At 39.7% G+C, this 15903-nt stretch overlaps 1 protein-coding gene across 3 annotated transcripts in view; it reads right to left on the bottom strand.

Annotated features, from left to right (window-relative positions):
* The window catches only part of dpp6b (dipeptidyl-peptidase 6b), a 135622-nt gene that overhangs the window by 32884 nt on the left and 86835 nt on the right, over window positions 1-15903 (bottom strand). For all 3 annotated transcript variants that reach the window (XM_067362273.1, XM_067362274.1, XM_067362275.1), the window contains one exon: window positions 2831-2929. In XM_067362273.1, coding sequence (XP_067218374.1) covers window positions 2831-2929 — 99 coding nt within the window. The remainder of the gene's footprint in view (window positions 1-2830; window positions 2930-15903) is intronic.

The raw sequence follows: 15903 nt of genomic DNA, 5'->3' as shown, positions 1-15903 counted from the left end.
TGAAAATTCAGGCACAGAAAACTTTTAATAACAATAGCTAAAATAAGGTTCCAATAAAAGCCTTAGTATAGAGACATAAACCAGAACAACCTCAGAACTATCTATGACGATACTATGCAAAAACATTATAGCAAGCATGCTTGGGTATAGTTTCTATTTAATTTTTTAAGTTCAGTGTTAGTTTAGTGTTTGTTTGTGACCAAGCTTTTTTTCCCCAGAAACCTCCTGTTGATTTGTTCCTCGGATTGCTTCTCTTGTGAAAAGAAGTGCGCGTAATGTGCACCAGTAGTGTAGGTTACCTTATATCTTTAGTATATTTTTAAAAATTGTACCTGCAAATTATATATTTATGAAATAAAAGGCAACTTAAGTGAACTTAAAGAGTATACTTTTGTACTTTTTGTATGTTTCTTAACACACTTAAGTACATTTTTAAAAAGTACTTTGTAATAATGTCAAATTAAATTAATTAAGATATATTTTAGTTTACTATAAATTCTTGCTAGTAGCCTACATAATAGAATTTAACCATATTTCAATTTAAAGACAATAATTATGAAATTACATATAAAGATTATATATAATAATAATTATTAATTTAATTTTTGAATAACATGCAATTAACATTACATTATTTACATACTCTTTTTTAAAGTATGCTTCTTTTTAAAATTGTATTTTCCACAAGGTTTCACTGTCAATATAGAAATATACTGCATTGAAACTCACACTTACATCTATAGATCAGTTATATAAATGTAAAAAATTATTGTACCATTTACCCTTTTCAAAAGTTTTATACATGCAATGATTGTTTTTTTTGTTTGTTTGTTTAGATTTTGTGCAGTGTAAAAAGACTGGTAATGTGCAATAAAACAACATACACTATGTAAAATAAAGCACTGTAACGTGTGTCAATGCACAGAACAATCAGCCACTTTAAAATTAATATACATCTATTCAAGTATGCTTCATGTCTTGCAAAGGCGTACAACATGCCAACATTTAATGCAAATGTAAACAATGGAAATACTAAGAAATTATGCTGCAGTGCATCAAAGTAGATCATGCTAATATGATGCTGGCAGTGAATTTGTGGATGGAATGATACAATAACAAAAAAACAAAAAACATGCAAATGCTGTTGAGGATTATGTGACATGCTAATGTGGATCATTGTGCCAAAGACTCACAGTAATTTTAATACTGAATTACAATGAGAAAAATCCCATTTTTGAGAGTTTGGGGAACAAGTTTTGAGTCTTGGGGGATGGCGATTTGCCCATTTTGTGAGGTCATGCCAACCTCTACTTTCATGGTTAATTAGCCTGACCCATCTGTTGTACTGTTTTCAATAGCCAACTTTTATAACAATCTGTCCCTTTTGAAAAAAAATTATATGCACTAGAAATATTGCAAAAAAATTAGGAAGTAACGACAAGTAACGCATTGAATTGAACATGAAATTCTGAAGTAGAGAAACTGAAATAGTATTTTCGATAACACTTTAGTATAGGGAACACATATAAACTACTAACTACCTTTCCCTCAGTAAACTCCTAATTTACTGCTTATTAATAGTTAATAAGGTAGTTGTTAAGTTTAGGTCTTGGGTAGGATTAAGAATGTAGAATAAGGTCATGCAGAATATGAGCTTAATAATTACTAATAAACAGACAAAATTCTAGTAATATGTATGCTAATAACTAGTTAAAAGACCCTAAAATAAAGTGTTACCATATTCTCTTGTAAAAAGTACTACAGTAATCTTTGTTTGGTAGCAATTTATTTTGATGGTTCACTTTAGAAATTCGGTAATACTTTAGTATGGCCAACAATTCTCACTTGTAGCTTGTTAGCTTGCATATTGGCTGTTTATTAGTACTTATAAAGCAAATATAAATGCATCTTTCTTCATGACCCTATTCTACATCCCTAAATCCTACCCTATACCTAAACTTAAACGCTACAACAACTACCTTACGAACTGTAAATTAAGAGTTTATTAAGGCAAAAGTGATAGTTAATAGTGAATATGTTCTCCATACCGAAGTGTTACCTGAAATTCTACTAACTTTAAGTAACTCTGCAACTCCATGTCAACTACAAGTCATTAAATTATTAGTAGAATGTCTGCTTAACATCTGCTAACACTTTATTTTGATGGTACCCCAACAGACAATCAGAAAAAACCTCTCGGATTTCATCAAAAGTATCTTGCAAAGTTACTTAAAGTTAGTAGAATGTCTAAAGTGGAACATCAATATAAAGTGCAACCCGTTGTTTTATTTACAACTTTGAAAATATATTTTTTACAGCGTACAGAGACCTACAAGTGTATATTCAAAAACAAATAGCTATAGTTGGAACAAGTAGAAAAACCAGCCTGAAAACCATGCACCAGCTCGGACCAGCTGGAAAAGCCAGCTTTAACCAGAATTTTTAACAGGTTTGTGGTACATTTTTCAGCTATGAAAGGTAATACATAGCCCTATCCAAGATTTACAGTAAATAAAAGGGCAATAAAGTGACTCTGAGTCTGCATTTATGAAAACCCAGAGACTTTAAACCAACTTGAAAGAATGCAAAACCAAACAAAGAAGAAAAAAAATATGCAATGCTGGTTAAGAATATATCTCCACACCTGTCCATATTAAATGGGGATTTTCATCTGAAGTACCACAGAGATTGTATTCGATCAGTATGAAGCTTTAGATGCAGATCCTGATGCAATTTCTCTCTGTTGTAATGAGATGATGAAAAAAGTGACTGCATCCACCCAGAGCGCTAGCAGCCGAACGAGAGGGAGTAAAACTCAACTGCCACTCACCGCTAAGCCATGTTGCCTCAGGGTCGTGTGCCTGGAGCTTTCCATTGAAGATGTCCTCAATCGTGACTTTCTTTTTGGAGGCCAGACTGTCATCCTCACCTGTGAGCAGAAGATTTGGACAATATTACAAGAGCAAACTAGAAAAGGAAAGTTTGTCAAGACAAACTGCCGCACAAAGTTTAAAATAGTTTTAAATTTCTTGACAGGTTATAGTTTGAAGGGGTTACTGTGATTTTGCCAAGCAAGTCATTTTCCTGGATCACCATATTTTGTTGATCCTGAAACAACATTCCCATACGAAAATTCTGTGCTCCTAACCCTAAACCTAACCTTACCCATTCCTTACCCCTAAACTCAGAGGGAAACGATAAGTGAACACTGATGTAGAAGCACCTAATCCTGATTGTAAGCCTAAACTTGACATAAACTGCAAACTTGTCCCACAAATCTGATTGTTGATTCTGGAACAACTGTCTAATTAACCAAAGATGTTGTCTTTTGCAAGTGCCCCCCTTGCTGCCGATTTTTGCCAAGCCCACAAGTCTACCTGACAGTCAAAGTGGCAATAAGTCATGAAAGTGTTTACACGGAGGAAGATGACGAGGGCTTAGGGTTCCATTTCGGACAGGGCCCCTTAAAGGTGATAAAGAGGATGTTTTGTTTTATACATTTTTGCAATATTACTTGAAACTGTCTTTACTAACTGATAAAGGACTATTTATTAGGTGCACTGAAAGGAATAATATTAATATACATCATCTGTGCATGAGGTAGGGCCTTAAAAACATCAGCCAATCGTTTACGCGATCATCGCATAAACGATTGGCCCTGTGGCTTGCCAATCACTGCCGTGACATTCCTTGTGAGAGACGTGCGCGGATTGGCCCTCTGGCATGTCAATCATTACCATGACATTCCTTGTGAGAGACGTGCGCGGTTGCGCGCTCCAGTAACTTTCCATACTCCACAGGTGCCGCATGCAATGTTTTTGTCAGGAGACAGGAGTAACAACTGCAGTTACCTGCTGTGAGTCCGACGTAATGAATCCACTAACGCGATACAGCTAATTCCGGTGGTAAACACTCGTGTTCCAATGGGGAGGCGTTCCCTCGAAAGGAGGGGGGTTGTTCTTACGCATGCACTCATTTCAAAAACTCAGTAACAGTCTTTGGTTTCTCAGTCGACGAAAAGATCCTGTTTATCACCTTTAATGGCGGAAGTATGGGCGGGGCTCAATTCCATGCAATCTAACTCCACTAACAAACCCTTTTGAACTGACGTTGGTGCTGGCTTTCACACCTGCTCAGACTCAGCGATAAGCTTGGGCTCCGGGACAAGTTGGCTTCAAGTGTAAACTTTGGCTTTTAGCTTTGTGGCAGGCATAGGCTCTGAGTCTGCGGTGGGCTCTGGCATAAAGTCTGTGGGGGTGTGGCTTAAGGCTGCCTGGGTTCTGGGTCCATGAGGTCCACTGGAGGATTAGGGGCGGTCCTGGCTGGAATGGGTATGGAGAGTGTGGAGCAGGCCCTCTTCTACTGTCAGGGGGGATCTAGTCATCGACAATGCATATTAGATGTCCTTAAGTAAATAACAGCTGGTTTTGCCCACTGGCATCAGTTGGAGGAGGTGATCATCTAGCCCACTCCAAAAGCATGTGTTCAATGTGTAGTGATTTTTACTTTGTCCATCCAAGGACACGAAGTAAAATAGGGATTGGTACTCACGTCACCGCTGACGTTGTGATTTTGGATCACACGTCTCTTAAGGTGTGGTTATGAGTACATCAGATAACCACTTTCCCCCCCTTTCCCTAGTTCAGGGCAACAGTCAGGGTCTTTCACTCCCTACAGGGGCTTTCATTCATTTAGAATTAATGTTAAGTGGTTAGCTGATTTATCTGAAAGATTGGTGAAATTGCTAACTTGTAGAGCCTTTTCTGTATTATCAGCACAAGGAAGACACAAGTGTAATAAAATAAATTTTATTAACAAAAAGATAAACAAGAATAACTAACACAACTACTAAATGAATACCATGAATGATAAAGGAATAAAGTGCAGAAGATACATAGAATACAAGTGATTAAGTTGAGTGTGGCCATGAAAGAGTTACGTTATCTTAGGGAAAGATAAACTGTTTCTCTGAAAATAATAAGGTGGAGAACCTTATTATGCACCAAACAAATAAACGAAGGATTATTTGTTATTAACTAACATAAGCTATATTACATCTAATGGAAATTAGGAAATTATATACTGATAAAATACAACAATGCCAAGGTCTCTGGAAAGAGGTTTGGTTAAGTGATATTTACGTTCCACTTGGTCGAGTCCAATGACGGTGACGTCTTCCACTGGTTGTGCCGGGTGACAATGCAGTGGGGAGAGGAGCCAGAATCTGTTTCAACAGTCTTGAACACGAAGCTCTGTGGCATGCTGATCTCCTAGAGCACCAAAGGGTCCTAAAATCTGGAACACGCAGACAAGGCCCTGGTGTAGGTGCAGAAGGTCCTTAACAATCTGGAACACGCAGACAAGGCCCTGGTGTAGGTGCAGAAGGTCCTTAACAATCTGGAACACGCAGACAAAGGTACCTTGGATTGAAGGTTTGCTCTCCTGAGCTTAACCTTGTTGCAGATGTCGTCAATGTCTTGCTGGACGGAAACTCTGAACGTAGTGTTTGTTGATGTCTCTTTCATCACAAGCTGGAGGCTTAGAACGTGGTCGTCTCTGTTGCTGCCTCACAAGCTGTAGACTCAGATCATGGGATCATGTTGTCTCTCTGGATGGACCAGAGGCTCAGAACGGTATATCTGTTATGTCTTCTCCCTTTTGCAGGGCAGACTCAGAACGATGTATCTGTTGTGTCTCAGCTTCGCAAGCCGGGACTCAGAACGGTCTATCTGTTAATGTCTATCCCCTTTGACGGACAGACTCAGAACGCTATATCTGTTACGTCTTCCCCCTTTCAAGGGCAGACTCAGAACGAGGAGTGTCGGTAGAAAGGGTACCTTTATCCCTTTCCGATGAGGAGGAGATTGCATTTTGGCGCTTCTCCATTTGAGTGCTGTGATTGGCTGCTGGCATCAGAGGGGACACACCTGCTAAGGTCACAAGGAATTTTTATGGCAGTCTCTGGCCAACTTTAGGAAATAATGTCTAGATGGGTGAAGGGCAGTAACTGCCTGTGGACCAATGAGAAGCCTTGTCCTTCCCAGGCTTGGTACAAGAGGTCTTCTTCTTACCCTCTAAGAGAGGTCTGGATGTTGTCCTTCCATCTTTATCTGATGCCGTAGGACAGTTTGTTTGTGTTAGTCCACCGAGATCCAATCAAAATGTAGCAAACCTTTGTCCACTGTTACGGACAGAGAGAGGCCCGGCCATAAACTGGGCCCTAGAATGTGCTGTTCACTACAAATGTTACCTCATTCTAGTGAACCTGACGGCAAAGTTCAATAAAGTCTTCCACATAGTCCTCCAGTGAATGTCCCCCTTAAAAAAGGGACAAAAGTTGGTCTTCTGGGTGAAGTGGAACTGCTACTAGATCCATTTTTGGGGGTCAGTTCTTCTGTCACAGTTGGTTGCAGAAAGGAAGAGAGGTTGAGGCAGGATCTATGCAGCAGTCACTTTATTACACAGGACAATAACAACCAACTAAAAATAAATGAGAACGGACAAATAACAACTCAGACTGAGGGCTATATACTGTATACACAGAGAGAAAACAAAAAGCTAAATAAGGAACAGGTGAATCAAATCAATCAAACAATGAGTATTCATGAGAACAAATAAAAATATCCTGAGAAACCACAAAGACAAAAGGAAACACAGGAATCCATGGGCCCCATTTTAACGTTCTAAGCGCATGGTCTAAAGCGCATGGCGCTAGTCCATTTAGGGCGTGTCCAAATCCACCTTTGATAGTTTAACGACGGAAAAAATGGTCTGCGGCCCGGTGCCTGGTCTAAAAGGGTTGGCCCTATTCTCTTAATGAGTAATGGGTGTGTTTTTTTTGGCATAAAATGCAATAAACCAATCAGAATCTCATCTCCCTTTCACTTTAAAAGCCAGTTGCGCTCGCGCCATGGCGGATTTGCTATTTACATAGTGGAATATGCAAGCAGAAAAACTTTTTTCACAAGGGAACATATCTTTGTAGACAGATAGAGTTTAATGGTCAAACATCAAAAGTAAAAAAAAGTAACTCAGAAAAATTTGTATTATAAACCGCCTCTGTCAGGTCCCTCAAGACCACAAAAAGATATTGGGGAAAAACAACAGTTTTTTTTTTTTTAAATGTATGCATAGCTCCCACTATATTGTTTGACTTCTTGTCCCGTGAGATCTGGCTTCAGCAAACAACTCCCTCGCTAGTCCACAGCACCACGGCCAATTACTAGAGCTTACATGAGGTGGAGGGAGAGACTGGGGATCCCTAGTGTGTCTCATTCTATTTAGAGCTTTATTGATCCGCACACATTGATCTAATCAGCCAGAGGTTTTTTTTTATTTATTTTTTTTATTAGATGCCTTTACTCATCCATATTGTTTGTCTCCCTAAAAGTATCCATTCAGAAGGAGTTTAACACTTCGCAACTGAACTCAAGGAGTACAAGCAAGAAAGGCAAAGTGGAATGACATTTAATTTCTTCATACATCATACTGAATAAATATGTTCATGACAGTGTTGTTCATAACTAAAACTAAAAACTAAAACTATTAAAAACTACTTTCAGTAAGTGAAATGAAGCTGAATCAAAATAAAATAGTTTGTTTTAAAAGTTACAAAATTACTAAAACTAAAAGAAATAAGAATAAAGCTAAATATAAATATTAAAAAATAAAATAAAATAACTAAAAAAAAAAAGAAAATGAAAATGAAAATGAAAAGTGAAAATAAATAAAAATTACACCTAATTCTAAATATTAATAAATACTTTATAATACATCATACAAACTTAATCTTTAAAATTTGCTTTAGTTTAATGGGTCTCTTTTGGATATTTTTCTGCAAGCACCACTCTGAATCGCTGCACCCTCAATTAGGAGAGGGTTAAAAATGAGTTCACTCATTTCTTGAGGCTACTCCCAATTTAGGCTCTCCAACAATTGATCTGTGTTTGCATACATCCTCCATCACTGGTGTTTGAAAAAAAAAAAAAAAAAAATACTTAACTGAACTCTGGGGAAAGACGGTGGCCCACTTTCCTTTTGATGAAGTACAGTCATAATTATGTATGCTATACTAATTACCCTGGAAAATGATTGAACCTGCAACTTTGAGGAATATTTTGGCTGCAGCAGCTGCTTGGCATCGCTGTCTCTTCTGCTTTAACAACACAGTTTTTCACTGGTATCAAGAAAAACAATACCAGCTAAACAATACCAGAAGTTCAAGCTAAATTATTCAAATTCAGTCACCCAGAGGAAAATTATTGCCCATGGGTTGCTCTTTCATAGCTTTGGAGACTTCTCAGTTATGTTAAGCTTTAGTCGAGTATCAGCTTTATCTCAGATGTTTCTCATTAGAGAAACAAAAACAGAATTAAATGAGCCAATTGTTGACATATATGAAGAGTTCAGAGATATAAAATTAATGTGTAAAAATCTGAGCACAGTTTGTAACGCTGTTGAGATCTCTTCTGAAACACTAAAAGCAGCAGTTCCCAACTTTTTTGACTCCAACACCCTGTATCTTCCAAGACACTATCCAAAGGCCCCCAAGATATTTCTAGTACTGTACTGACAAAGCATCTAATTTTCAAACTAAAATATAAATAATTAAATTCCATAATCCAGACCTTTCAGGCTTTACACTTTTTATTTCCGATAAATGTATGACTTTTTATATGTATGAGTATGAGGTTGTTTTTTTTTCACGCAAATACTAATTATATACTACTCAGAATATTTTAGAGCTTGACATAACTAGAAAAACAAAAGTTGATCCAAAAACATTTCTTGAGTTTTATTTAATTTAGTTTTTCCAGGTCTAGAAATCACTTTTAAAACTTCCTCATATATCTTTAATATAAATGGCAATTGTTGAAAGATCAAATTAAAATAATAAATATGATTACATATTGATTTTTTGACATTGGCTAATTGTAAAGCATATTTTGTCAATTTAAATAATTTTAAGCCTCCTGGAACCACTGCTCCAGAGGAGACATGTGAAATTCCTGGGATCTTTTTTCTCAGTAGATAAGAATCAGAGAATTGGAAGAATTATATGTAGTTTTTCATGTTTTCATTTTTATATTGCCAATGTGTGAACAGTTTCAAAGGTTGTCTATGAAAGCCTGTAGAGTAGGCTGATGTTTATGTGAAGGACTCGGGGCGGTTTCGCCAGAAAAATTCAAAAGGATGTGTGCTTACGCGCGCTCCTGAGAACCTCTCTTCTTCAGTTCAATGACACATGAAAAGAATGCCTATACAGTATGCAGGATAATGCTGAAAGAGCTAGTCTGTACTATAATATCAATGTGACATGCAAAGAAAAAATGATTAATTTAAACTATAATTTCACATAGCCAGATCTACAATCTCAAATATACTTTATAATCAAACTATTATAACAGTGTGATTTTAATTACCTCATCTCTCAAAATGATGCTGGTGAATTGCAGAGCTGTTGTAAACATTTCCACATCACTATGATCATATGATCACTATACTTCTGCTTTTTCACCGCTGTCATTTTTTATTGTGTGTTTATTTTGTTATTGAGAGGAAAACATACAGCAAATATTTATATATTAATCTAAACATCACTCTCAGCAGTATATAGTATACAGTTTAGTTTCCGAAGGATCACAGGCTGCAGTGTTGCAGAGGGGACAGGGGCCCGCGGAGCGGAGCTCGGTGGGGAAGCCCTGACCGTAATCCTCAAGTCACCTTCCCTATACTCTGCCATGCCGCTCCCCTGGCCGGAGCCAGAGAAAACGGCCGTACGGGGCATAGGAGAGGGGACCCCCGCCCCTTGAGAACAAAGGAATGAGAGTCTAGACCTCAACACTGAGATAGTGCCATTGGTTTGCGATTTGGGCCGGTTCCTCTGTGCGTGTGACTCAGGGAGTGGTGTACCTGCAATCACATCGCGGCTGTTCCCTGTGTGCTTCAGCACAATAGAACAGAGCTGAAGCTATAGTATATAGCTTTGCCCAGCAGTTCTTGGCCACACAGAAGCAGGCTGAGGCTATCAAACACGTCTTGCCCCGGTGGTCCACTGCTGCCTCCACCCCGCCACCGGCCGCACAGCCTCAGCACGCGCGTCGCCGAGGGCGCCCTCCTGCGTCGTCCTCCGCCCCTGCTAAGTCGGCCAAGCAGCAGCCTACACCCACCAGACTGCAGGGAGCTGGTGATGGACGTGGCACCCAGACCACTCAGAACCCAGCCAAGCCAATTGGCAAGAGATCAAGGAAGCAGCCCTGAGATGGGCGACCTGGAGGAGAGGATGTCAGCTCTTCGGGAGATGATGCCCACATCTGTCCCTCCCCCGGAGGAGGGCCGAGGGGAATTTGTGTCTTGTCTTGTGTCTTGTCTTGTACCCACTTTCCTCACAATCCTCCAGGTCCAAAGAGGGTGCAGCTGGCAGTGTGCGAGGCCCCACCTCGCCACTCTCAGCCCCCTCTCACTTCGCCAGCAGGTCCCAGTGTGTTGGTCGAGGCCGCCTCCCATGTAATGTCTTGTAGCCTATATATTGAATTTCATTTCATTTTACTAAAGCATAAAATACAGGCGGATGACTCATGAGAAAGCCAAAAAAGCAGGACCTCAGTTTTTAACCCTTTAACGCGTACGATCACACCGGTGTGATCAGTCTTGGCTGGCCCCAAGAGCGTACGATCACACCGGTGTGATTAGAACGTTCAGTGCATTACGTGATCAACTGTCAAATGTGCGTGAGCGCTTTAACTGCCGCTAAACCAGAGACGGACGCGCGCAACGCTTTTCATACATCACATATGCAGTGTTTTCAACCAAATAATGTTCATTTCAGGTTTCAGACATCTAAATACACGAGTCCTAACAAAACAATATATTTAGAGTTTGTAAAATACACAATGATGTCTATAGAAGTGTAAATAACAACCCTTTCCATTATAACTTGACAACACATTTAATTCATATCAGATACACATTGTGAAAGTAACTTAAAAGCTTACTCTATTCTTCCTCAGTTCACCGGCACACTTACTTTCATGTATTTCGGGAGAAGTGGATAAATTCACGGGTTGTAAATCCAACAGATCCGATTCTCTGTGCGGTGCAAACTAACATGGCGGTGCCCATCGCTCATATGGCTCAACTAACATGATCGTTATAAAGGTGTTTAAACAGCAAAACACATCCACTTGCACATATTTGGCAATCGGAATATTAGATATTTCATGCTATAGTTAACAAATTTGTGAATATTTTGAATAAAAAAGGAAAAATTAAATGAAAGCAGATCATCATTCATACAGTGCTGCGGTGTGTCAGATAACAAGCAATGACGCGTCACCATGGAAACCATAAAGTGATACGTTCTAAATAACGGTCGCCTTAAAAAACTCACGCTGGGGGGTCAGACAGAATATTTGAAACTTACGTGCGAAAGGGTTAATTGCACGTGTTTATTCTGCTTAACACAATTCTCTCACGTGGTTGCGTAGCCGATAATTGCGCATTTAAGCTACTATTCCATCGAAACATGGCAGAGAGGGCTATCTTGGTGGCAAAGCCAAATGTCACGTCGCCAATACGGGCACATTTTGGCTTTGAACCTGATGAAAAAGGACTTCCAGGCAATTTTAATGAGCCCATTTGTAGAATTTGCTACAAAAAGATTCCGGTATCACGTTCAAATACGTCCAACCTGAGGACGCATCTTCGAATCCATCATCCGGCAACATTTGCTGCCCTTGGGAGCACAACAAGTGCTTCGTCTGAAGATCGGCCCACAACCTCAGGCCAGGGACGACAGCTGGGCATCGCAGACTCGTTTGCTAAAGGGACTAAGTACCAACGCGACAGCCATCAGTGGCGAACCCTGACGGATAGTGTGACTCGCCTCCTAGTGGAGGAAAAGTTTCCATTTAACTTAATCGAGAAGCCAGCCTTTAAGGCGATGCAACAGGCCTTCGACAAACAATATGTCCCCCCTGACAGAAAATACTTTTCAAAAAAGGCAGTACCAGAGAAGTACATGAAAATGAAGGACAGTTTGACACGCGAGTTAAAGGACGCTGACCATTTTTCTATCACAACGGATATGTGGTCAAGCGTTAATATGATGCCCTATATGAGCGTGACAATTCATTACCTGAAAACCAACTGGGAGCTGAAGTCAAGGTGTTTGGAGACATCCTTCATGCCAGAAAGTCACACAAGTGATAACCTCTCCGAGGCTCTGCGATCAGCTCTTAAAGAATGGTCTCTGGATGAGAAGAGGTTGGCTTGTGTCACTAGTGATAACGGAGCAAACATTGTGGCTCCATTTAGCCGTCACTAACTCCATGAACGCAGAAAAAGAACGCACTGCCCGGGCCATGGGTTTGTGTCGAACACATACAACACCTAATTCCGACGTGGCAGGACATGGAGGTCATGGAATTGGTGAATGCAGCCCTGAAAAATTTTGCCGATTTCACGGATGCACTGTCTTCTGAGCGAGCAGTGACTGCATCCTCTTGGAAACCGGTGCTGCAGCTAGTCACCGAGGATCTGCTGCTCCCCGCTGAGGAGGACACCCAATTGACGCGCAACCTGAAAGAAAAAATGTCTGCCGTTTTGATGGAAAAATACAGTGCACCCTCAACTCAACAGCTATTGGCAAAGACTGCGTTTGTCGACCCTAGGTATAAGGACATTGACATTTCTGACGAGGTGAAGGATGAGCTCATGGAGGAGATGATGAATGTCCCCGAAGAGCAGCGTGATGACAGTGATGGAAAGGGAGCAAGTGCACCCAACCCTCCCAAAAAAAACGAATCTGGCTGACTTACTTGGGGGAAAAAAAGAAAAAACATCTACTCTGACCCCCAAGAGAATTCGTGTAGACACAGAGATCAGAAGGTATTTGCAGGAGGAAGCCCTGGATTCCCACGCAGACCCTCTTGTCTGGTGGCGGGACAATAGTGTCCGATTCCCTCTGCTTTCCAAAGTAACCACAAAAGATGCAAGCTTGTTCACGCCAGCTGTGAGAGCTTCAGCAAAAATGAAAAGTCAGCAGCGGCTGGTGTGTATACAATAACGCACTGAAAATGAGTGTATGGTTCAAACTACTTCATTTAAAAAAAAAATAAAAATCCAGAATTTTTCCACTCTCTTCTCTTCTTTCTCTAACATGGGAGCGTGTTCTAGTAGTAGAGTTGCCACTAGTAGAAATGCACCGGTCTATCCACCATCAATCAGAACTGGCCAGTTCCATTTTTTGTCCCAGACTTACACACAAAATGTATTGCAATAATTTCCCAAAATGTAATTTATGTGGACGTTAACAGAGGCCAGAGATGGGACACACTGAAGACGGATGCAAAGGGAAGAGCAGAGAAAATACTGCACCCGGCAGAGCAAGTTCACTGTTGCGATACTCAGAATATTGGAAGACAATTCTACACATTAAATTGGGGTGGGGACTTATATGAATGCATTTCTGAAGGAACTGACTTACTGCACAAAAGTTTCGATGTCATTTTCTTTTAGGGCCGTTCACATAACGTGTCTTTTCCGCATACAAGTCAGTTATTTCAAATGTAGACGCGGGGCAGGCGCGCTCATAATGGAAGCGACATGGTCGCAATGTGCATGCGGTGCGTTTTCCAGGTGCATCGAGATGAAAAAATCTCAACTTTTCAGAATGCCGCAAGAATGTAATAATCTTGTTTAATAATCAAATAATCTTGTTTCTGTTTGAAATCTTGTTTCTTGTTACTGTCCCAAACAGAAACAAGATTATTTTCTTACCCCATTGGCAGATAGTTTTGCTTGTTTTAAGCAAAAACTCACATCATTTTGATTTTTTTTCCCAGAAAACAAGCATCTTGATTTTTTAGATATTTAAATATTAAGTAAGATAAGATTTTTTTTCCTCAGGGTTTCTTATATACTGTATATATGGAGAGGGGGCTTCATGGACAAAAGTTTGGGAACCACTGGTCTAAGTCTTACTGTAGTGGGTCTAGCAGTAGACTCTCTCAGTGTAAGCTCGCCCCCTTCTCTGCCTCCCAGGTGCGCCGGGTGGCTGGAGCTTACGGTGGGTGCTGGAAGGGGTCAGTAACTGTGGCGCTTTATTTGGGATCCCAATTCATTGGTCACTATGATGTACGTCGAACATGATCGACTGAAAGGGAACGTCTCTGTTAAGTATGCAACCCTTGTTCCCTGAAGGATGGAATGGACATGTATGTCCCGTCGCCACAGTTCCTGTGCCTTCGCTGTAGTGCAGACTCAAGGCTGTCTCCTCAGCGAAAAACAAAGTGCGACTGCATCTGCTTCCTTATTTATACCCAAAGTATCAGTTTTTTGCAAAAAGAGTAAATAGTAATTAGATGCTATCTATACTTTATATTGGCAGATACTATTTGCACTTTAGTATTTTTGTACATTAACAGGATGCAATAATATCATATAGAGTGTAAATGATTATATTTATTAAAATTATTGGGAGAATAAAAACCCTCCCTACACCTTCCCTAACCCTACCTAATACACTTTTAATATTATTAAAAACTCATTAGCAGATTATTTTCACTTTTAGAACATTATTTTCATTTTTTTTTTAAGTAAATGCAAGCTTGGCAAAAGGCGGATTTGAACCCGCGTTGATTGTGTTAAAAGCCAGATCTGCAAGCTTTACTTGCTACTGCTGCGCCACTGAAGAAATTGAACTATGTGTCTTTTTAAAACTTATTAAATATATTAAAGCAATTATTGTGTTTTATCTTCAATATGGGAAGTAAAAGGATGGCAAACAACAACTGTGCAAAGCAAAAAACTGTGATGTTTTGCCAAATGCTTAATGTCTAAAAATATTGCAGTTTAAAAATATATGCTCAATGAGATTTCAGCATATCCTACATTATAGTTAGAGTTATTACATTATACAGAGTTATACATTATTAATTGTAAGTTATGATTTTGGGATTTAAAAGTCTTCTATCTTCATTCATGGCACGTTTCACCTGTTTTCCTCATCAGCCTTGTTGGGAATGTTGAGGCTGTTTCATCCGATTTAAAACTAGTTTAATCATTGAGTGATTTGTGGTTTGTAACCAAGATGTGTGGGTCGAATTTAAACACTTCTCACTAAACACTGTTTAATAATGGTGACTAAACGCAGCTCCTTTAAGCTTTCATTTCATTTCTCATAATTAGCTGGTTTAGAACACTGGTCACTGTCTTACCAGCTTGTTCCAAGGACAACCCTAATGTTCCAGTAAAACTGAAGGTTGATTGTCTCCATTACCTCTGCACATGAGATGGCTCACTGAACAGCCTCCTGCTTTCTCTGACAGAAGGGATAGCTAAACTACTAAACAAAAATGACTAAACAAAGAAATATGAAATTACACAGCCCTAGACATACTTACAAGCATAATTTGCATTTTACCATAAAGAGTTTATAATAAGAGAGATATATAAAGTAGTGTTGTCCGACTTCGGTACCTATCGGTACTGAAATTTTAAAAACGTGACGCTTTGAGCACTGTTGAGCGGATTCATAAACATCTCTGATTGACCATTGTGTTGACGCGCTCATCGGATATGCCTGTGATTGGCTACAATGATCAGCGCGTGGGAGCATTTGAAAGCACACGGAAGTGTTTGAATTTGAAAGCGCTTTGAAAGTGGGAGCGCGAGCGATTGAAAGCAGGTGTCTAACAGTGAACTGATCCGCGATAGACACCTGCTTTCAAACGCTCCTGTGTGCATCGGTGTAAGCGCTTAGTAAAGAGATTAATTGATGACTATTTACAACGTTTTTACAGCGTTGATCATTGAAGCCTATCACAGACATATCCGATGAGCCGTGAAAACAACGGCCAATCAGAGATGTTTATGAATCCGCACAACAGCGCTCAAAGCGTC

The sequence above is a fragment of the Chanodichthys erythropterus genome, chromosome 16 (assembly GCF_024489055.1).
Source record: "Chanodichthys erythropterus isolate Z2021 chromosome 16, ASM2448905v1, whole genome shotgun sequence".
In the NCBI taxonomy this organism is placed as follows: domain Eukaryota; kingdom Metazoa; phylum Chordata; class Actinopteri; order Cypriniformes; family Xenocyprididae; genus Chanodichthys; species Chanodichthys erythropterus.
Note: the sequence above shows the minus strand (reverse complement) of the source record. Positions and strands in the feature narration are given on the sequence as shown.